Source organism: Anomaloglossus baeobatrachus, chromosome 7, assembly GCF_048569485.1.
Source record: "Anomaloglossus baeobatrachus isolate aAnoBae1 chromosome 7, aAnoBae1.hap1, whole genome shotgun sequence".
Lineage (NCBI taxonomy): Eukaryota > Metazoa > Chordata > Amphibia > Anura > Aromobatidae > Anomaloglossus > Anomaloglossus baeobatrachus.
This window is the reverse complement of record NC_134359.1, coordinates 267,051,345-267,074,594: the sequence shown is the minus strand read 5'-3', so window position 1 is coordinate 267,074,594 and position 23,250 is coordinate 267,051,345. Positions and strand designations below refer to the sequence as shown.

The 23,250-nt window shown below is 53.7% G+C and overlaps 1 protein-coding gene across 1 annotated transcript in view; it reads left to right on the top strand.

Annotated features, from left to right (window-relative positions):
- The window catches only part of TTYH3 (tweety family member 3), an 88,196-nt gene that overhangs the window by 29,566 nt on the left and 35,380 nt on the right, over nt 1-23,250 (top strand). Inside the window, exons 4-8 of the mRNA XM_075319763.1 lie at nt 610-702; nt 842-934; nt 1,022-1,158; nt 8,901-9,077; nt 13,969-14,044. Of these exons, the coding sequence (XP_075175878.1) occupies nt 610-702; nt 842-934; nt 1,022-1,158; nt 8,901-9,077; nt 13,969-14,044 (576 nt within the window). The remainder of the gene's footprint in view (nt 1-609; nt 703-841; nt 935-1,021; nt 1,159-8,900; nt 9,078-13,968; nt 14,045-23,250) is intronic.

The window sequence follows — 23,250 nt, the reverse complement described above, 5'->3', positions numbered from 1 at the left end:
TGACCTGAAGCACTCTGGCTTAAAGTGTGGGGCCGTGCCCCGCACCCCGCCAATCCTTTAACACTGAATGTGCCGGTCGTGGAGTGTGGGGCTGCCCGCACTACCCTCCCCCCGGCCGGCAGTGTCAGAGTGAAAGGGCTGGCGGGGTGCGGGGCACGGCCCCACACTTTAGGCCAGAGTGCTTCAGGTCACCAGAGGTCATACTATATTTTATTGGTCCTTAGAGACCTGAACCAGCGATCACTTGCACAACACACGGCAGCATCTAAGCATCTTGCATGTGCTCCATACATACAGTGCCCTGGATGTGCTAGCACCGGGACATGACCGGATTCGCTGGGGGATCCCACACCATTTCCCCCCCCCCCCCATTTATGGGATTTAAAGATCAGACCTCTATGCCTTCATATACGGGTCTATCACTGTATTTGTTCCTCGCCCAGATTCTTCGAAACTTGGGTACGGTCATTTTTGAGAGGAGTCATCAGATATTGGTAACAAATCATGGGAATACGCCACAATTGTCTAGGGTAGGAAGAACAATTTGGTGGAAGCTTAATCCTCAAATAGTCCTTGATCTAGTAATGGACGTCCTTGTGTGTCTTCTAGATGTTGTCGAGCGGCCACAAAGCCCTGGTGGAGATGCAGGATGACGTTCTGGACCTCTTGCGGTCCGCCGTTAAAGATTACCCCAAGTCCATGGTAAGCGTGCATGCCTTCAGCCGTCTATCGCCATCCTCACTCCGTGACTTCCATCAGTCATTGGCCTGGGCGTCACAGTTGCGTTTCGCAGAGGCTTCATCAGAGGTGCCATCACAGGTTGACTTTTCATTGTACACAGGATAAACTGGTCAACATACAGGGAGTCCTCAACTCTACGGAGATTAACCTGCAGCATCTCACGGCCCTGGTGGACTGCCGCGGGCTACATTTGGTAAGGTCCATGCCATCGATGCCTAGCGCCACTGACTTATGAATGTGATCTGCAAAGTTTGACGTCCCATTTGTCGTCCCCTTTAAGGATTATGTCCAGTCTCTGACTGGTTTCTGCTATGATGGAGTGGAGGGGCTCATCTACCTGGTACTGTTCTCCTTCGTCACTGCCCTGATGTTCAGCTCCATAGTCTGCAGTGTGCCCCATACCTGGCAGCAGAGGAGGTGAGTCCGCGACATGAGGTTATACCCACCATTCATGGTCCTAGGGATAATATTGGATTTCTTAGTCCTGATTTTTACTGTTCAGGTATCGGCCCTTATGTAAATCACAAAACCTGAATATTTGCCAGCTACACAATGGGATACAACATTTACTCTGTTTGGCGCCACCTGGTGTATAAAGTGTATAGCAGTGTGCATGTCCACTTAAAGGGGTTTTCCCACACAAAAAAAATTTTTTTTAATTAATAGATCTTGGAATAATAATAGTTCCCACAATTGGATGTGATTAAAAAAAATGTTCCTGTGCTGAGATAATCTTGTATGTGTCCCTGCTGTGTACTGTGTAATGGCTGTGTCTGACCGTACAGGAACATGGTCTGATCATACCACAGCTCCTGGGCAGAGGAGACACAAAAGTGTATAAAGGGATTAAAGCATGAGATCACAAATGATTCTTTCTTTGAGGTAAAACATGTTTTACATCACAGAAAAATCAGTTATGATCCCTTTCTGTAATGTTTGTATACTCTTTTCCTTCCTCCCCTGCCTAGGAAATGTGGTATAATCAGACATGACCATTACACAGTACACAGCAGGGACACATATATAAGATTATCTCAGCACAGGGACTTTATTTTTAATCACATCCAATTGTGGAAATTATTATTTCATGATCTATTGATTAAAATCAACTTTAAATCAATTTTGTTTTGTGGGAAAATCCCTTTAAGGAACTGAATACTGGTGGACGCACATGCTCAGTCACTCTAGTAGCTCGGTGATCCTGTTTTTGCTATCGATCAGTCAATAGAAATTGCTTTCTACCCTGCGATCAGGACAGGAGCCCAGTTTGTACAATATCATGATAGTATAGCTGAGAAGACACCTGTCGCTGCCAGAAGAGGAAGGAGACAGATTCTACAGTATATGTAGCTTCAGAGATTAGCAGCACTATAAGGGACACATAGAAGTAAAAATGGCTTTCCAACTTGCGATCAGGACAGGAGCCCAGTTTGTACAAATATCATGACCATATAGCTGAGAAGACACTTCTCTTTGCCAGCTGCCAGAAGGGGAAGGGGACTGATTCTATCTCTAGCTTCAGAGATTAGCAGCACTATGAGGGACACATAGAAGTAAAAATGACACACAAATTATATTTATGCTTTAGGGCTGCAGCTAGACTCTGATTTACATTTTGGGGACTTAGTACAAACTTTATTTGGGTAAAATGTGTGATCTACCAATAATATCTTATTACATGAACTCCAAAAAGTCACGTTTTTGGATTTTCCACAGTGGTGCAGTTTTCTTGCTGTACCTCATTACTCTTTTTGTCCTCTTTAATATTTTTTTTTTTTTTTTATAAATCTGTACATTGTATCTTGTTATTCCTACATTTCTTCTGCCCCCTGGTGGTTGAATAGTAGATAGCATTTTATATATATATATATAATTTTTTTTTTTTTTTTTTTCTTTGCCTCTTTAATAGACTTTTCTTTGTCGCTCCATTGGGAGACCCAGACAATTGACAATTGGGTGTATAGCTATTGCCTCTGGAGGCCACACAAAGTATTACACTTAAAAGTGTAAGGCCCCTCCCCTTCTGGCTATACACCCCCAGTGGGATCACTGGCTCACCAGTTTTGTGCTTTGTGCGAAGGAGGCAACACATCCACGCATAGCTCCACTTTTTAGTCAGCAGCAGCTGCTGACTATGTCGGATGGAAGAAAAGAGGACACATATAGTGTCCCCAGCATGCTCCCTTCTCACCCCACTTATGTCGGAGGTGTTTGTAAGGTTGAGGTACCCATTGCGGGTACGGCGGCAGGAGCCCACATGCTGATTCCTTCCCCATCCCTTTTTACAGGGCTCTGGGTGAAGTGGGATTTACCGGTCTCCAGGCACTGAGACCGTGCTCCATCTACAGCCCCTGGAGAAGATGCTGGATGGAGCGGAGTACATCAGGGACATGGCCCTGCTTCCTCAAGGTACTCTGTGTCCCCGTGCATTTGGCGCTCACACCGCAGCATGCTGGGTGTTGTAGTGCGCCGGGGGACATCAGCGCTGCGGCGCCTGTGCCATAGCCTCATTCAGCTTAGCTGAAGCAGGCACACTTATGGGACTCGGCCGCGCCGGCCGCTGGGACTGCGGCACGGCTGGCACTTGTAGTGCGCCGGGGACTTCAGCGCGGCCTGCGCTTTTACGGCGGCCGCGCTGATAACTACAGTCCCCGGCTTTTGCGGCCTGCTTCCGTTCGTTCCCGCCCCCAGACCTGCCAGTCAGGAGAGGGGCGGGACGCTGGCCACTTCTAGGGCGGTCGCGCCGGCCGCTGGGACTGCGGCGCGGCTGGCACTTGTGGTGCGCCGGGGACTTCAGCGCGGCCCGCGCTTTTACGGCGGCCGCGCTGTTAACTCGAGTCCCCGGCTTCTGGGCCTAGTCTCCCTTCGTTACCGCCCACAGCCCTGACAGTCAGGGTAGGGGTGTGACGCTGCATAGAGCAGAGCTGAGAGCTGGAGTATGTTTTGCATACTCCACCCCTCTCACTGTGTGCAATTCCCGCACTTTCTCAGGCACGCCCACGGCTTCCTTCTCTACAAGGACACCGGCAGCCATTAGTGTCAGTTTCTGTACGATACAGAGACAAGTGTGGAAGACCCTGGCATTCTGATAGTCACACAATCGCTGTAACAGGCGTTAAGCAGCACCTGTGGTGCTAACCCCACTAGTGCAGAAGTGCACTTATAGATATGCTTGTACTATATACATTGCACTGTTTGGTCGCACGTTGTATATACCCTCCTGGATTATGCGGAGGAGTTATCAGCATATTCTCTGTGTAAAACAAAGGTGCAGAACCACATGTTTTTCTATACAGCTGGTACAGCATGTACGGCTATACGGCCGGCAGGTACATAGACTCCCATTGTATGCACTATGGCCAGGGGATGAGGACGGTGTCTGCAGTATTTACTGACAGTTTTTCTGAGACTATGGCTATGATACTAGAAGCCTAGCAGTCCGGACATGTCTCTCACAATATGGGCACTGTTGAATCATTGATCCATGGCCCCCCTCAGTGTGAATAACTAACAGCTCCGGGAATGTCACACGCATCCCAGAGTCACGGCTCTGCACGGACGTCAGTCCCAGACAGCCTAAGTGGGCTCGCTATGAGCGGCCTCGGTTTCATCAGGGTCCTAACAGAAGGACTCGCTGTGTAATGAGGCGGAAGTAGCGGCTCAGGATTCTGATCCTGAGACCGCTCTCAATCTGGATACACCTGATTGTGACGCCATAGTAAATAATCTTATAGCGTCCATCTATAGAATGTGGGTTATTTCTCACAACTCCTCCAGTGGAGGAGTCAGCTTCACGTATTTTTCTGGACCACTCTGCCTTCAGAGAGGCAGTCCAGGAACACCACGCTTATCCAGATATGCGCTTCTCCAAACGGCTTAGGATACACGCTATCCCTGTCCCCTGACTTGGTCAAGGACTGGACCCAATGTCCAGAGCGGCATCCTCCAATCTCCAGGCTTGTAGCTAGATCCATAGTTGCAGTGGGAGATGGAACTGCAAACTCAAAGATGCCACTGACAGACAGATGGATCTCTGGTCGAAAGCCATCTATGAGGCTGTCGGCGCACCGTTGCTCCGGCATTCTCTCCCTTGGGGCACTCCAAGCTATTTCAGCTTGTCTTACACAGATTGACACGGTTACACGTACATCTGTGCCGCAGATGGCATCCTTAACCTCTCAAATGTCTGCATTTGTTTCTTACGCGATTCAGGTTGTCCTGGACTCTGCGAACCGTGCGGCGGTAGCCTCCGCTACTCCGTGTTTTTAAGCAGAGCCTGGTCTGCTCGTTAAGTGAATGGAAGGCAGATTCTGCTTCCAAAAAAGGTTGCCTAACCAGTTGCCTTTTTCTGCTGACCGACTGTTTGGTGAGCGTTGGATGTAACCATCAAACAGTCCAGGGGTAAGGATTCATCCTTTCCTCAGCCCGGACACAACAAACCCCAACAGAGCAAGAGGCAGTCGGGGTTTTCGGCCTTTTCGAGGCTCGGGCAGGTCCCATTTTTCCTCGTCCAAGGTGGACTCAAAAGGATCAGAGAAGCTAAGATTCTTAGCGGGCTCAGTCTCGCCCAAAAAAGCGACAGTCGGAAAACCCGCTTCCAAGGCGGCTTCCTCATGACTTGCGGCCTCGGTCCGTAGCAGGCTCTCCCGCCTTGGCGATATTTAGCTGCCATAGGTCAATGACCATTGAGTGTGAGACATTCTGTCTCACGGGTACAGGATAGAGCTCACTTCTCGTCCTCCAACTCGATTCTTCAGAATTTCTCCACCTCCCGGCCGGGCCGCTGCTCTTCTGCAAACAGGGTGCACTCTATAGGCAGAAAGAGTGATGACCCCCGTTCCTCTTCAGGAACAAGGTCACGGTTTTTACCCCAAATTCTTTGCGGTACCTATAACAACGGGCCGTTCCGTCCCGTTCTGGATCTAAAAATGCTCAGCAAGCTCGTGGACACCAGGCGGTTCCGGATGGAATCCCTCCGCCATGTCATCGCCTCAAGGTCCCAAGGATATTTCCTAGCATCATTAGGCATCAAGGATGCTTATCCACACGTGCCGATTGATCCAGAGCACTAGCGTTTCTACGCTTCGTTATAGGAGACGAACACCCTCTGTTCGTAGCTCTACCTTCCGGCTAGCGACAGTCCAACTGGTCTTCGCCAAGGTCAGGGCAGCAGTAGTCACAGTCCTGCACTCTCAGGGTCACTCTGTGGTCCCGTATTTAGACGATCTACTTGTCAAGGCACTCTCTTAGGAAACATGCCAACACTGCCCGAACGTTGCGCTGGAGACTCTCTAGAGTTTTGGGTGGATCATCAACTTTTTAAAGTCAGATCCGACCCCGACCCTATCGATAACATATCTAGGCATAGAGTTTCTTACTCTCTCAGCGATAGTGAAGCTGCCGCTAGACAAACAGCATTCACTACGGGCTGCAAGCTCTTCTTTAAGAACCAGTCGCACACATTGACACGCCTCATGCACTTCCTACGTAAGATGGTAGCAATGGAGGCAGTTCCTTTCGCGCAGTTTTACTGCGTCCACTACAATGGGACATTCTCCGCCAATGGGACGAGGAGTCGACGTCCCTCAACAGAGTCGTCGTTCTTCTCAGGCGGCCAAGGAATCTCTACGGTGGTGGCTTCTTCTCACCTCTTGGTCAAAAAGAAGGTCCTTCCTATCCCCGTCTGGGCGATAGTTACGACAGACGCGAGTCTATCAGGGTGGGGAGCAGTTTTTCTCCACTACAGCGCTCAGAGTACGTGGACTCAGCAAGAGTCCACTCTTCAGATCAATGTTCTTGAACACAGAGCAGTGTATCTTGCCCTACAATCCTTCCAACAGCGGCTGAAAAGCAAGCATATCCGACTTCAGTCGGACAGCTCCACAGCGGTGGCATACATCAACCACCAAGGAAGAACGCGCAACCGGCAAGCCTTCCAGGAAGTCCGGCAGGTTCTGATGTGGGTGGAAGACACGGCATCCACCATATCCACAATTCATCCCAAGTGTGGAAACTAGGAAGCTGACTTCCTAAGTCGCTGAGGTGTGGCCGAAAGAGTATGGTCTCCTCACCCGGACGGGTTTCAGGAGATCTGGCGCCGCTGACAGAGGCCGGACGTCGATCTAATGGCGTCACGGCACAACAACAATGTGCCAGCTTCATGGCACGGTTTCACAATCATCGAGCTCTGGCGGCAAACGCCTTAGTTCAGCATTGGTCGCAGTTCCAGCTACCTTAGGTGCCACCTCTGGCATTGTTGCCCAGAGTACTGCGCTAGATCAAGACCGACTGCGGCCGCACCATCCTCGTCGCTACAAATTGGCCGAGGATGTGTGGTACTCGGTTTTGTGGTGCCTCACGGTAGGCTAACCGGGGGCACTACCAGACCAATCAGACTGGCTGTCTCAAGGGCCATTCTTCCATTTGGATTCTACGGCCCTCAACCGGATGGTGTGGCATTGAGTCCTGGAACCTAGTGTCCTCAGGATTACCTCAGGACGTGGTTGCCACCATGAGACAGGCTAGCATACCAACGTCCGCCAAGATTGACCACAGGACGTGGAAGATGTTCTTATCTCGGTGCTCGGCGCAGGGTGTTTCTCCCTGGCCGGTTGCATCGTCTATGTTTCCTTCCTTCCTGCAATCTAGGTAGGAAAATGGGTTGTCGCTCAGTTCCCTTTAGGGACAAGTCTCAGCGCTATCTGTATTTTTTCAGAAACGACGACTTCCTCAGGTACGCACGTTCCTACGGGGAGTTTGTCTTCTCAGCACTCCGTACAAGCGGCCGTTAGAGCCCTGAGATCTGAACAAGGTTCTAATTGCTCTCCAGATGCCGCCTTTCGAGCCTTTGAAGGATGTCTCCCTTCCCGTTTTTCACGGGAAGTGGCCTTCTAGTAACGGTCTCGTCTCTTAGGAGAGTTTCCGAGCTAGCAACGCTCTCATACAAACTCCCTTCCTGGTCCTTCACCAGGACAGGGTAGTTCTGCGTCCGGTTCCGGAATTTCTCCCTAAGGTGGTATCCCATTTTCATATCAATCAGGATATCACCTCACCTTCTTTGTGTCCTCGTCCAGTCCATCAATTTCAGAAAGATTTGCATCTGTTGGTTCTGGTGAGAGCACTCAGGTTCTACTTCCCGCATGGCGCTCCTGCGCCACCCGGATGCACTCTTTGTCCTTGTCGCTGGTCGGCGTAAACAGTCGCAAGCTTCCAGATCCACCCTTGCTCGGGGGCTCGAGGCACCAATTCTTGAAACCTACAGTTCTACTGGGCTTCTGGTTCTCTCAAGGCCGAAGGCCCATTCTACCAGAGCCGTGGGTGCATCCTGGGCATTACGGCACCAGGCTACGGCTCAGCAGGTGGGTCAGGCACCCACCTGGTCGAGTCTACTTACTTTTACCAAGCATTATCAGATGCATACCTACGCTTCGGCAGACGCCAGCCTAGGTAGATAAGTCATTCAGGCGGCGGTTGGCCACCTGTAGGAGAGGGCCGTTTGACGGCCCTATCATGAGGTATTCTTTTACCCACCCAGGGATTGCTTTTGGACATCCCAATTGTCTGGGTCTCCCAATGGAGCGACAAAGAAGAAGGGAATTTTGTTTACTTACCGTAAATTCCTTTTCTTCTAGCTCCAATTGGGAGACCCAGCACCCGCCCTGTTTTCTCGGGGTTTTTCTGTTTTTTCGGGTACACATGTTGTTCATGTGGTATGGTTCAGTTCTCCGATGTTTCCTCGGATTGAATTGGTCTTTAAATCAGTTATTGGCTTTCCTCCTTCTTGCTTTGGCACTAAAACTGGTGAGCCAGTGATCCCACTGGGGGTGTATAGCCAGAAGGGGAGGGGCCTTACACTTTTAAGTGTAATACTTTGTGTGGCCTCCAGAGGCAATAGCTATACACCCAATTGTCAATTGTCTGGGTCTCCCAATTGGAGCTAGAAGAAAAGGAATTTACGGTAAGTAAACAAAATTCCCTTCTTTGCCCATGTATTTGGATCCTTTTTAATCCCCCCATCCTTATGTGAAACAAGAGGTTAAATTTACACTTTTCTGTTGCTGCAACCCTTATACACCAGCTTTAACAATAGAGGTTGTTGTTTTTTGGGGGGTAAAGCACCTTGGTAATCGGGGCACCGGCTTTCTTTTTCGTCTCTCCAGGGGTAGCTATGAAGAAGGAGACGAGGAGGCCACCACCCCAGGGACCCGGCAGACTCATGACAACCTCTACAGGGTGCACATGCCCAGTCTGTACAGCTGCGGGAGCAGCTACGGCAGCGAGACCAGTATCCCAGCGGCCGCCCACACCGTGAGCAACGCACCCGTCACCGAGTACATGTAAGTCCATGTCCTCGTGTATATAGGGCAGAGAACCAGATCGTGGCCCATTGTGTGTGACATTGCACCCGTCCCAAACTCATCAGGACTCCATATTTTGTGGCCTTCAGTCATTTCCCCCATTTCAATGTGATGAATTGGACCTCAAACCATTAACACTAATAGAACCTTTCAATAATAACTTATTATTATTATTATTATTATTATTATTATTGATGCGCCTTTTGCAAAGTTTTGTCTTTGTTCTTATTTAGTGAGCCACTAGAAGAATTGTATAACAATTCCATTTCTGTCATATTTGACGCCTTTTTTTTTTTTTTTTTTTTTGCTTTGTCCACTTTTTGAAAAGTTTGTCAAACCCGGCCGGGATTGGTGTAAAAAAAAAAAAATAGAAATTTGCAAAATGTTTGTGCAGGGACAGCTTGATGAATTGGGGCCGTAGTGTGCAGGCAGCCGCGAGTGCTTTGTAGGGACCGGTTCAGAAGGGGGACGTCTCGTTTGATCGTGTCCCATGGACTCTTGCCCACAGCAATTAAGGGGTTACCTGACTGTTAAAGGGAACCTGTCAACAGATTTGGCGACAATAAACTGCAGCCATCACTAGTGAGCTCTTTTATATAGAGCACTCCAGAATACTGTATATAAGAGCCCAGGCCGCTGTGTATACCATAAAAAACACCTATTATTATACTCCTCTGCAAGGCGGTCCGCTCGGGTGGGCGTCGCTGCTCGCTCTCCGCTCGGGTGGGCGTCGCTGCTCGCTCTCCGCTCGGGTGGGCGTCGCTGCTCGCTCTCCGCTCGGGTGGGCGTCGCTGCTCGCTCTCCGCTCGGGTGGGCGTCGCTGCTCGCTCTCCGCTCGGGTGGGCGTCGTTGCTCGCTCTCCGCTCGGGTGGGCGTCGTTGCTCGCTCTCCGCTCGGGTGGGCGTCGCTGCTCGCTCTCCGCTCGGGTGGGCGTCGCTGCTCGCTCTCCGCTCGGGTGTCGCTGCTCGCGCTCCGCTCGGGTGGGCGTCGCTGCTCGCGCTCCGCTCGGGTGGGCGTCGCTGCTCGCGCTCCGCTCGGGTGGGCGTCGCTGCTCGCTCTCCGCTCGGGTGGGCGTCGCTGCTCGCTCTCCGCTCGGGTGGGCGTCGCTGCTCGCTCTCCGCTCGGGTGGGCGTCGCTGCTCGCTCTCCGCTCGGGTGGGCGTCGCTTCCCTCCGCTCGGGTGGGCTGCTTTCTACTCTATCTCCGTCCTCCTTCTACCCAGCCCAGTATAGATGATGTGTCTACGTCATCCACACTGGCTGGTATTGCGCTCCTGCACTCTCTCTTACTTCTCCCTTTCCTGCTGAGGACAGATCAAAGTACTATAATGCGCGGGCGCGAGGAAAGGATAAAGACCGCATGCGCACTATAATACTTTGATCTGCCCTCAGCAGTGTAGATTAAAATGTGCCTGCGCAGGACCGAAATGCTGACCATTGTGGATGACGTAGACGCGTCATCCGTACTGAGCTGGGTAGAAGGAGGATGGAGATCGCAGAAGAGATGTAGCACCAGACCAAAGAGAGGAGGCGCTGGACCGGAGAGCAGCGACACCCATCGGACTGGACCGCCCCCTAGGTGAGTATAATAAGTGTTTTTTATGTTATACAGAGCGGCCTGGGCTCTTATATACAGTATTCTGGAATGCTGTATATAAGAGATCACTGGTGATGGCCGCAGCTTATAGTCGCCAAATCTGGTGACAGGTTCCCTTTAAATGCCGAGTCTCGGCCATTAAGCGGGGCTGCCTCAGGACCGCAGGCAACACAGACATCGGGCTTATTCTACATTGCTCCTGAATTAGAATTTGTTCCTGCTCTTGCGGACCCCCATGCCGTCCTCCGTGCAGCTCTTTCAGCAGCCTCTTTCGGCTCGGAGTACATAATGTCCTCTTCGGTTCTTCCAGCATTTTTTTTTTTTCTACGTCGGGGCTTCCGTCGGCCAAAAGCTGTTTCCCTGCACAAAAGGAGTAAACTAAGAATCCATCAGTGAACTCATTGTGACAAGATTATTCGGAGCTCAGTAAAAGACAGTTACACTCTGCTAATTCATGATCACAGACGACCTTAAACAGACCTGAACTTTGATGTGGTCATAAATCAGCCAAGAGTCGTTCAGAAAAGGACAGATGGAGATACCTCGCTGTCAGAACGAGTTCACTGATGTATTCTCCGTTAACTCTTTTGCATTTTTTATTGTTGGCTGCAGGCCGACTAAAGACGACAAAGGGAATTAAGCACAATTGCAAACATTTTTTGGCCAAAAATACGTGCATTTTTGCAACCAATACCAGGAAGTCATGACGTGTGATTACGTATCACCTGGTGCATCTCATCCGTGGGATTTGCCTGTGTACCCCTGTGTGGGCGCAGTGTGTGTGTCCGCTGCTTGTTCAGCTTCTGGTAAGATTAGAAGAGGAGGATCACGACAACCTATGCACTTTTTAGGATTTCTTTAAATGGCCGCCCCGGACGGCTGCTCCCTAAATACATCACACGTAGGCTAACACACACAGATATAGTTATCTGGCCGCTCGTCATATACAAATCTGACCACGGAGGAAATATCGGGGTCCACGAACCAGATCTGTCCTTATAGGAGCTATCAACACATCAAAGTGTAAATTTGGACCAATTGGCTGACAACCTACAAATCCTAAATACATTGCATTCTAGGGTGTAGTGGAGATACTGCTGAACCCCAGGGAGGGACATGGCGGTCGCCCGTCAGATATAGTGCCATCGGACAGCGCCCGTGGCAATATTTCCACGTGGTATCTTTCCAAAACAAACGGTAAATCGTGCAGACATCCATTCATTCATTTTATGTGATCAAGGGGCGATCTGGGAAATGAATGACCCATCGTTGGGATTGGATGCGGTCCGGCTCCCGGTGCCCCGGCCAATCGCCTATTTGGAAGGGGCATAGCGCCATCATTTTACTATTGGCCGTGTCTGGATTTACATCTCGGTCTCGTTCACTTGACTCAAATAGTTAAAGGATTAAAGTGCCTACTTCTGGGGGGGGCTTAGTAGCCTCACAATAGTCCCCTGAAAAACACAACAGGGACTCTAGCGCCATTGGTTGGAAGTCGCAATCCTACTAGAGTTGGTCGACCTCTGCCACGTCATTAGACCATGATGTGAAGGGGGCCTCCCAACTCACCCGACAGACCATGTTGGGGACAGAAGGGTCCAGCATGTCGGATTTCAAGCAGCCGATCCTTTTTGTTCTTGACGAGCTACACCACCTCCAGTCATTCTCTCAAAGTGATCACAGGAGTTCTGGACCACGCATGGAGACGTCGGGATAAGAAACCAAATCAGAAGCTCAATTTGCAGAAACATGTTACGTGTTTTTTTCCCTCTCATCAGTGCAAAACTGGTATGGGTGGGTGAGAGGCCTTCAACATCGTAACTAAGGGTTAAAGTTTCTCCTTTTAGTGACTTTTAGGATTGTTTCCTCCAATAGGTAGCAGCAGAGTTCCTCTTCGCACTGATGAGGTGATTTGCATGTTTCATTTTGCCCAGGAGCATTGTATGGCCTATTAGCCTGTTTACACCGAACTAGTATTCTCCACAAGGAGAAACTTTACTGTAACGCTCACAGCCAGTGTAATGGCAGCGAGTGGGATTAATGGACTCGCTGAACCACAGGGGGGACGAGGGATTGGCTTAACTAAGTGGACACCGGGTACCACTCCCAGGACAGTGACAGTGTCCAGGGTAGGTGACAGACTCAGGAATAGGTGGGTACGGACAGGGATGGTGGGCACAGTAGGGATCGACAGGTATGGGAAGGCAGGTACTGGAGTCTGACACAGGGGTAACAGGACAGGAGCTCAAGACCTGACAACTAGCTTAGGTAGCAGACTGACTAACTGAAGGTGTTGCACAGGCACCTCCCCCAATGAGAGAATGCCTTAACTACACTGTGCCTCTCAGCCATTGGAATTAGCACACCGGCCTTTTAAGAGGAGGGCCGGCGTGCGCACGTGTCTTAGGTGCCCTCCCGGGAACCCTGTCCAACATGCACAGGGTCTGGGAAGGGAAGGAGGCAGCAGCACACTAGGATGGCCAGATTTGTATGGGGGAGGACGCGACCCGGCTGGGGTGTTGAGTAAGTTGGCATCTCAGCAGAGACACCAGTGCTACACTTACACTTCTAGAGCATCTGACAAATGCCTGTCACCCAGCCAAACTAATTCTCTTGTCTTGCACTAATGAGGGGCAAAGCCCCGGAAACACATGTTTGCAAAATGAGGTTCTGGTTTACCATTTTATCCTTTAATTGAGTTAGGGTTTCTACCTACAATAGAAGGTACTAGACTCCTTGCCCTTTTCCTGTGTGAGGAGGTCACCTCCCAACAGATGAGCATCGGGGGAGCAAGAGAGCGCATGGGTCGGACTTTCACTGATCTGTTGAGGAGCTAGGTCATAGAAATTTGGCAATCATTTGATTGGGATACTGTAAGCTGTGCGCTCTGATGGTCATCCATACGGGCCAAGAGGGCTGATATGATGGCTCATTTCACTGCTCATATCCATCCTAGGAGCACGTTGAGCAGGGAATGAGCTGTTCTGTGCCCGCTTGGCCAGTGAGGGGCCACCATTGGCTTACAGTACTAGTAAGATGAGCTCCGTGCCTCTGTGGCCGCCTTCTTCCATAGCAGGGGGGCGCTCCGTCTCCTCTTTTAGGCTGTACAGTATGGGGAGGTATGCATATTGTCCTCTGCTTGGCATCGCTTATTAACCCTTTGTGCCATAGGTGGCTGTAGATTGATAAGTTCATTAAGCAGAATCTGTTTCTATCTCGACGCCTGGATTCTGAAGCCACGCTTTTTTTTGATCACGGTATTTCCATTTTTGCAGGAGTCAGAATGCAAACTTCCAAAATCCCCGCTGTGAAAACACTCCTCTGATTGGCCGTGAGTCACCTCCTCCTTCAGTAAGTTTTGTCACCACTTCACCCCCATTCATCATCAAGGCAGAGCTGACTGTACATCCGGGCTCACCCGATAAGATCCGAGCACTAGCGGCTTAAAGCGGTACTCCCATCTCCGTCTGTGGTCGCATATCCCTAGTATGTAGTGCTGGGGGGGGGTCCCAGCTCTGAGACACCCACAAATCATGTGACTGTTATCTCCTAGGCCTCCTGATGCAGCGCCGCTCCCTTCACGTGCATGCTGTAAAGGGAGCCAGTGCTGCTGTAAAGGGAGCCAGTGCTGCTGTAAAGGGAGCCAGTGCTGCTGTAAAGGGAGCCAGTGCTGCTGTAAAGGGAGCCAGTGCTGCTGTAAAGGGAGCCAGTGCTGCTGTAAAGGGAGCCAGTGCTGCTGTAAAGGGGAGCCAGTGCTGCTGTAAAGGGGAGCCAGTGCTGGTGTAAAGGGGAGCCAGTGCTGGTGTAAAGGGGAGCCAGTGCTGGTGTAAAGGGGAGCCAGTGCTGGTGTAAAGGGGAGCCAGTGCTGGTGTAAAGGGGAGCCAGTGCTGGTGTAAAGGGGAGCCAGTGCTGGTGTAAAGGGGAGCCAGTGCTGGTGTAAAGGGGAGCCAGTGCTGGTGTAAAGGGGAGCCAGTGCTGGTGTAAAGGGGAGCCAGTGCTGGTGTAAAGGGGAGCCAGTGCTGGTGTAAAGGGGAGCCAGTGCTGGTGTAAAGGGGAGCCAGTGCTGGTGTAAAGGGGAGCCAGTGCTGGTGTAAAGGGGTGCCAGTGCTGCTGTAAAGGGGAGCCAGTGCTGCTGTAAAGGGGAGCCAGTGCTGCTGTAAAGGGGAGCCAGTGCTGCTGTAAAGGGGAGCCAGTGCTGCTGTAAAGGGGAGGCAGTGCTGCTGTAAAGGGGAGGCAGTGCTGCTCTAAAGGGGAGGCAGTGCTGCTGTAAAGGGGAGGCAGTGCTGCTGTAAAGGGGAGGCAGTGCTGCTGTAAAGGGGAGGCAGTGCTGCTGTAAAGGGGAGGCAGTGCTGCTGTAAAGGGGAGGCAGTGCTGCTGTAAAGGGGAGGCAGTGCTGCTGTAAAGGGGAGGCAGTGCTGCTGTAAAGGGGAGCCAGTGCTGCTGTAAAGGGGAACCAGTGCTGCTGTAAAGGGGAGCCAGTGCTGCTGTAAAGGGAGCCCGATGATCTGCACGTCCTCAATTGCTGGAGGCCTTGTCCTCTGTGACCGCCCCCCATTGAGCCTTTTTAAGTGATGGGAATACCCCTTTAAATAGTAGGTATTGAATTAGACGCGTTTTAGGCTGCAGCGATGGGGGAGGGGGGAGTCCATGCGATCAGACTTTTCCAGAAATGCTGAGATTTTGCATATTTTAAGGGGCTGTCCGGGGTAAGAAAAGGGGGTGTACTTTTTTTTCCCTTTTTAAAGGAGCTGTCCAGAATTTTTTTTTTTTTAAAATAGTGCCATCCTTGACAATGGGTTGTGCGTTGTATCACAGCTCCGCTCCATTAACTTCAAAGGGACTGAGTTGCAATACCAGACACAGCCCATGATCAGGGGTGGCGCTGTTTCTCATAGGAAATCTGCCGTGCTTTTGTAATCCTGGACAACCCCTTTAATAGCGCACGATGTCTGGTATTGCAGCTCATTCCCATTAAGCTGCATTACCAAACCCACCCACAGGCTGGCGCTGTTTCTAATCCTGGACCCTTTAAGTGTGTTGTCCCATTAAAAAAAACAACTCATATATTTATAAAATACTTGGATACATAAAAAGTTATTATGTTCTATGATTTTGGGGGCTAGAAAAGTAATTCTGCCACTTTATTTTCAATTTTATTCCACCGTGTGGCTTTAAATGCAGTGTTACCTTTATTGGCCAATTAGTCCCATGCAGACAATACTATAGAAGGGTGGGGTTTTGGTGTCATTAAACAATTAGCAAAAAAAAACTTTCTTTTTTCTTCAGCGCTCTATTGGGAGACCCAGACGATTGGGGTATAGCTACTGCCTCCGGAGGCCACACAAAGCACTACACCAAAAAGTGCAAGGCCCCTCCCCTTCTGGCTATACCCCCCCGTGGTATCACGGGTTCTCCAGTTTTCAAGCTTTGTGCGAAGGAGGTCAGACATCCACGCATAGCTCCACAGATTTTAGTCAGCAGTAGCTGCTGACTATTTCGGATGGAAGAAAAGAGGGCCCATATAGGGCCCCCAGCATGCTCCCTTCTCACCCGTGGATGGTGTTGTAAGGTTGAGGTACCTATTGCTGGTACAGGGGCTGGAGCCCCACATGCTGTTTTCCTTCCACATCCCCTTGTAGGGCTCTGTGGAAGTGGGATCCTGCCGGCCTCTAAGCTCTGACGCCGGGCTCCATCCACAGACCCAGTTGAACCTGATGGATATGGAGCAGGAGTACAATCAGGGACAAGGCCCTGCATCATACAGGTACTCTGTGTCCCCGGCAGGCACAGACACACTCCGGGCTGGCTGGGTGTTGTAGTGCGCCGGGGACCGTAACGTTGGAGTTAGTGTTCCTACAGTTTACTGGGGGACTTTGTGTTGTGGGAACGCAGCGCCGACCCCCACTGGACCGGGCGGCGCTGCTGTGACTTGTGGTGCGCCGGGGACACGCCGACCGCGCTTTTACGGCGGCGGCGTTTATAAATCCAGTCCCCGGCTTTTGCGGCCTAGCTCCGCTTCGTTCCCGCCCCCACCCTGTCAATCAGGGTAGGGGAGAGACGCTGTTTCGCAGCAGCGACGAGGGCTGGAGCCTGATTTACATGCTCCAGCCCTCTCACTAGGCACAGAGGGAAGCAGGCTTCCCGCTCTTAGTCAGGAACGCCCAGGGCCCGCCCTCCTCCCTCTCCTAGGACGCCGGCAGCCATTACATGCAGTCTGGCTGGAGGAAGGACGCGGGCTCTGGGAGACCTGGACTGGGGGGGCTTTTTGGCGACCACACACCCGCTCTTAAGCGGGCGGTAAGCGGCATTTCAGGGCTGGCCCCTCTAGTGCCTCACTGTGTATTGGTGTACTGTCTACCAGATATATAGATATATTTATTTCTTGCACTGTGAGGTCGCTTCTGGTTGCATCTCCCAGATCGCTCTGAGGAAGCAGCAACATGTCATCCACAAAACGCAAGGCTGCCAAGGCAAGGGCTGTGTACACTGCGTGTGCTGCATGTGGGGCTGCTCTACCAGCAGGCTCCGATGACCCCCATTGTGTGCAATGCTCAGATCCGGTGCTGCTTCGCCAGCCGGAGTCAGGAGAGGTAGTGTCCCAGGCTGAGACGCTTGTAAGTTCTGCCCCGGCGCCAGGGACAGACTTTGCAGTTTTTGCTGATAGAATGTCTGTGACTATGGCAAAAATCCTTGAAACTTTGCAATCCATGTCTGGGGCTCAGTCTTTGGACTCGGCGAGGTCTCTGTCCTCTGGCCCCCCTCAGCTGGATCCAATCCAGACTACAAGGGGGTCCCCGGCTTCACAAGCTGAGGATTATGACTCAGATGATAGCCCCAGCCACCCTAAGCGGGCTCGCTGGGAAAGACCCTCAACGTCATCACACTGCTCAGGGTCTCAGCGCAATCAGTCTCCCTGTGAGGTGTCTGAAGAGAGTGATCAGGAATCCACTCCTGGAACCCCTCTCAACCTGGATACCCCTGATGGGGACGCCATGGTAAACGACCTCATCTCAGCCATCAATAGGCTGTTAGATATTTCTCCCCCAGCCCCTTCAGCAGAAGAGGCAGCTGCAGAGCAGGAGAAGTTTCGTTTCCTCTATCCCAGGCGTAAATTGAGTGCTTTGTTGGATCACTCTGACTTCAGAGAATCAATCCAGAAACACGACGCTCACCCAGAAAGACGTTTCTCTAAACGTTCTAGGGATACACGTTATCCTTTCCCCCCTGATGTGGTCAAGCGCTGGACCCAGTGTCCAAAGGTAGACCCCCCGATTTCCAAACTTGCAGCTAGATCCATAGTTGCAGTGGAGGATGGCGCTTCACTTAAAGATGCCAATGACAGACAGATGGACCTTTGGTTAAAATCTGTCTATGAAGCTATCGGCGCGTCGTTTGCTCCGGCATTCGCAGCCGTATGGGCTCTCCAGGCTATTTCAGCTGGTTTAGCAAAAGTGGATGCTATCATACATCCAGCAGTGCCACAAGTGGCATCCCTTACCTCGCAGATGTCTGCGTTTGCGTCTTACGCTATCAATGCGGTCCTAGAATCTACCAGCCGCACCTCCATGGCGTCCGCCAATTCGGTAGTTTTGCGCAGAGCCTTGTGGTTAAAGGACTGGAAGGCAGATGCTGGTTCCAAAAAATGTTTAACCAGCTTGCCTTTATCTAGAGATAGACTGTTTGGCGAGCCATTGGCTGACATCATTAAGCAGTCCAAGGGTAAAGACTCTTCTTTACCCCAGCCCAGAACAAGCAAACCTCATCAGAAAAAGTGGCAGCAGAGGTTTCAGTCCTTTCGAGGTTCGGGCAAGACACCATTTACCTCGTCCAAAGGGTCTCAGAGGACGCAAAGAAACTCAGATTCCTGGCGGGCTCACGCACGCCCCAAGAAAGCAAATGGAGGAACCACTTCCAAAGCGGCTACCTCATGACTTCCAGCCCCCTCCCGCCGAATCTCCGGTCGGGGGCAGGCTCTCCCGTTTTTGTGACATTTGGCTGTCACAGGTCAAGGACCGGTGGGTGACAGACATTTTGTCTCGCGGGTACAGAATCGAGTTCAGTTCTCGTCCTCCAGCCCGATTCTTCAGAACCTCCCCACATCCAGACCGAGCAGATGCTCTGCGGCAGGCGGTGGACTCCCTAAGAGCGGAAGGAGTAGTGATCCCTGTCCCTCCTCAGGAACAGGGTCGAGGGTTTTACTCCAATCTCTTTGTGGTTCCAAAAAAGGACGGCTCATTCCGTCCTGTTCTGGACCTAAAACTGCTCAACAAACATGTGCACGCCAGGCGGTTCCGGATGGAAACCCTACGATCTGTCATTGCCTCAATGTCTCGAGGAGACTTCCTTGCCTCAATAGACATCAAAGATGCTTATCTCCACGTGCCAATTGCTACAGAACATCAACGTTTTCTACGTTTCGTGATAGGAGACGACCATCTTCAGTTCGTAGCTCTGCCATTCGGTCTGGCGACAGCCCCACGGGTCTTCACCAAGGTCATGGCGGCAGTGGTAGCAGTCTTGCACTCTCAGGGACACTCGGTGATCCCTTACCTAGACGATCTACTGGTCAAGGCACCCTCTCAGGAGGCATGCCAACTCAGCCTGAATGCTACGCTGGAGACTCTACAGTCTTTCGGATGGATCATCAACTTTCCAAAGTCGATCCTGTCACCGACCCAATCACTCACGTATCTTGGCATGGAGTTCCATACTCTAGCAGCGATAGTGAAGCTTCCGCTGAACAAACAGCGATCACTACAAACAGGGGTGCAATCTCTCCTTCAGGGTCAGTCGCACCCCTTGCGGCGCCTCATGCACTTCCTAGGGAAGATGGTGGCAGCCATGGAAGCAGTCCCCCTTTGCGCAGTTTCATCTGCGCCCACTTCAATGGGACATTCTCCGCCAATGGGACGGAAAGTCAACGTCACTAGACAGGAAAGTCTCCCTCTCCCAGACGGCCAAGGACTCTCTACAATGGTGGCTCCTTCCACCTCATTGTCTCAGGGAAGATCCTTCCTGCCCCCGTCCTGGCAGTGGTCACGACAGATGCGAGTCTGTCAGGGTGGGGAGCAGTTTTTCTCCACCACAGGGCTCAGGGAACGTGGACTCCGCAGGAGTCCACCCTTCAGATCAATGTTCTGGAAATCAGGGCAGTGTATCTTGCCCTACTAGCCTTCCAACAGTGGCTGGAAGGAAAGCAGATTCGAATCCAGTCGGACAACTCCACAGCGGTGGCATACATCAACCACCAAGGAGGGACGCGCAGTCGGCAAGCCTTCCAAGAAGTCCGGCGCATTCTAATGTGGGTGGAAGACACAGCATCCACCATATCCGCGGTTCACATCCCAGGCGTCGAAAACTGGGAAGCAGACTTCCTCAGTCGCCAGGGCATGGACGCAGGGGAATGGTCCCTTCACCCGGACCGTTTCAGGAAATCTGTCGCCGCTGGGGAGTGCCGGACGTCGACCTAATGGCGTCCGGCACAACCTTTTGTCCTCATCCGGTTCACCGGTATGAAAAGGACTTACGTTTGCTAGATCTGGTGAAAGCACTCAGAATCTACATTTCCCGCACGGCGCCCATGCGCCGTTCCGATGCACTTTTTGTCCTTGTCGCTGGTCCGCGCAAGGGGTTGCAGGCTTCTAAAGCCACCCTGGCTCGATGGATCAAAGAACCAATTCTAGAGGCCTACCGTTCTGCGGGGCTTCCGGTTCCTTCAGGGCTAAAAGCCCACTCAACCAGAGCCGTGGGTGCGTCCTGGGGCATTACGACACCAGGCTTCGGCTCAACAAGTGTGCCAGGCAGCTACCTGGTCGAGTCTGCACACTTTCACCAAGCATTATCAGGTGCATACCTATGCTTCGGCGGATGCCAGCTTAGGTAGAAGAGTCCTGCAGGCGGCAGTGACACCCCCGTAGGGGAGGCTGTTTTGCAGCTCTAACATGAGGTATTTCTTTACCCACCCAGGGACAGCTTTTGGACGTCCCAATCGTCTGGGTCTCCCAATAGAGCGCTGAAGAAGAAGGGAATTTTGTTACTTACCGTAAATTCCTTTTCTTCTAGCTCTTATTGGGAGACCCAGCACCCGCCCTGTTGTCCTTCGGGATTTTTTTGTTGTTTGCGGGTACACATGTTGTTCATGTTGAACGGTTTTTCAGTTCTCCGATGTTACTCGGAGTTAATTTGTTTAACCCCTTAACGACCTTGGACGTACTGAGTACGTCATGGTCACATGGTGCTAAACGACCATGACGTACTCAGTACGTCCTGGCGAAATCGCGGTCCCGGAGCCCCGGGGAGTGAAATTTGTTTACCTAAACGGTGGATTCGGGAAGGAGGGGACCTCTGCCTGACCTCAGGAGGGGTGGTGCCTCCTCCCCGAACCTACAGAGGCTGTGATTGGCTGACTAACGCCGCTCAGCCAATTACAGTCACTGTAATGTGTCAGCCATTGAAAATGGCTAACACATTGCAATCCAGCCATAATCAGTGCTGCTGTAGCACTGATGACTGGCTGGAGCTGGGTGAACTTTGTTTCACCCGCCCCCAGCTCTGATTGGAGAGACCGGCCTTGTGACCGATCTCTCCCAATCACTGTGGATCTTGTGCCGTCACCGCTACCCTCAGCTTCACTCCGTCCGTGAAAGCTGATGAGAGCGGTCGCTGCAGGTGCCCATCGGTAAGTTATAGCACCCCCCCCCCCCCACCCCGATCCCCCGATCCCCCGCCGCTCCCCGCCGAGGATCCCCCCGCCGCTCCCCGCCGAGATCCCCCGCCGCTCCCCGCCGAGATCCCCCGCCGCTCCCCGCCGAGATCCCCCGCCGCTCCCCGCCGAGATCCCCCGCCGCTCCCCGCCGAGATCCCCCGCCGCTCCCCGCCGAGATCCCCCGCCGCTCCCCGCCGAGATCCCCGCCGCTCCCCGCCGAGATCCCCCGCCGCTCCCCGCCGAGATCCCCCGCCGCTCCCCGCCGAGATCCCCCGCCGCTCCCCGCCGAGATCCCCCGCCGCTCCCCGCCGAGATCCCCCGCCGCTCCCCGCCGAGATCCCCCCGCCGCTCCCCGCCGAGATCCCCCGCCGCTCCCCGCCGAGATCCCCCGCCGCTCCCCGCCGAGATCCCCCGCCGCTCCCCGCCGAGATCCCCCGCCGCTCCCCGCCGAGATCCCCCGCCGCTCCCCGCCGAGATCCCCCGCCGCTCCCCGCCGAGATCCCCCGCCGCTCCCCGCCGAGATCCCCCGCCGCTCCCCGCCGAGATCCCCCGCCGCTCCCCGCCGAGATCCCCCGCCGCTCCCCGCCGAGATCCCCCGCCGCTCCCCGCCGAGATCCCCCGCCGCTCCCCGCCGAGATCCCCCGCCGCTCCCCGCCGAGATCCCCCGCCGCTCCCCGCCGAGATCCCCCGCCGCTCCCCGCCGAGATCCCCCGCCGCTCCCCGCCGAGATCCCCCGCCGAGATCCACCGCCGCTCCCCGCCGAGATCCACCGCCGCTCCCCCGCCCAGATCCACCGCCGCTCCCCGCCCAGATCCACCGCCCGCTCCCCGCCGAGATCCCCCGCCGCTCCCCGCCGAGATCCCCCGCCGCTCCCCGCCGAGATCCCCCGCCGCTCCCCGCCCAGATCCACCGCCGCTCCCCGCCCAGATCCACGCCGCTCCCCGCCCAGATCCACCGCCGCTCCCCGCCGAGATCCACCGCCGCTCCCCGCCCAGATCCACCGCCGCTCCCCGCCCAGATCCACCGCCGCTCCCCGCCCAGATCCCCCGCCGCTCCCCGCCCAGATCCCCCGCCGCTCCCCGCCGAGATCCCCCGCCGCTCCCCGCCGAGATCCCCCGCCGCTCCCCGCCGAGATCCACCGCCGCTCCCCGCCGAGATCCACCGCCGCTCCCCGCCGAGATCCACCGCCGCTCCCCGCCGAGATCCACCGCCGCTCCCCGCCGAGATCCACCGCTGCTGTCCCTGCCCGCCACGCCGCTGTTCCCGCCGCTGTCCCTGCCCGCCGATCCACCTCTGCTGCCCGCCACGCCGCTGTCCCTGGTCGCCACCGTCCCCTTTCAGTCGCCGCTGCACCCGATCGGGCCGCCGCCTCCATCGGCTGCCACTGCACCTAATCGGCTCCCCCCCTCCATGAGCTGCCTCCCCCCCTCCAATGTGCTGCCTCCCCCCCTCCATGTGCTGCCTCCCCCCCTCCATGTGCTGCCTCCCCCCCTCCATGTGCTGCCTCCCCTCCCCCCCTCCATGTGCTGCCTCCCCCCCTCCATGTGCTGCCTCCCCTCCTCCATGTGCTGCCTCCCTCCTCCATGTGCTGCCTCCCCTCCCCCCCTCCATGTGCTGCCTCCCCTCCCCCCCCTCCATGTGCTGCCTCCCCTCCCCCCTCCATGTGCTGCCTCCCCCCCTCCATGTGCTGCCTCCCCCCCTCCATGTGCTGCCTCCCCTCCCCCCCCTCCCATGTGCTGCCTCCCCTCCCCCCTCCATGTGCTGCCTCCCCCCCTCCCCTCCTCCCCCCCCTCCCCTCCCCCCTCCCCTCCCCCCCCTCCATGTGCTGCCTCCCCCCCTCCATGTGCTGCCT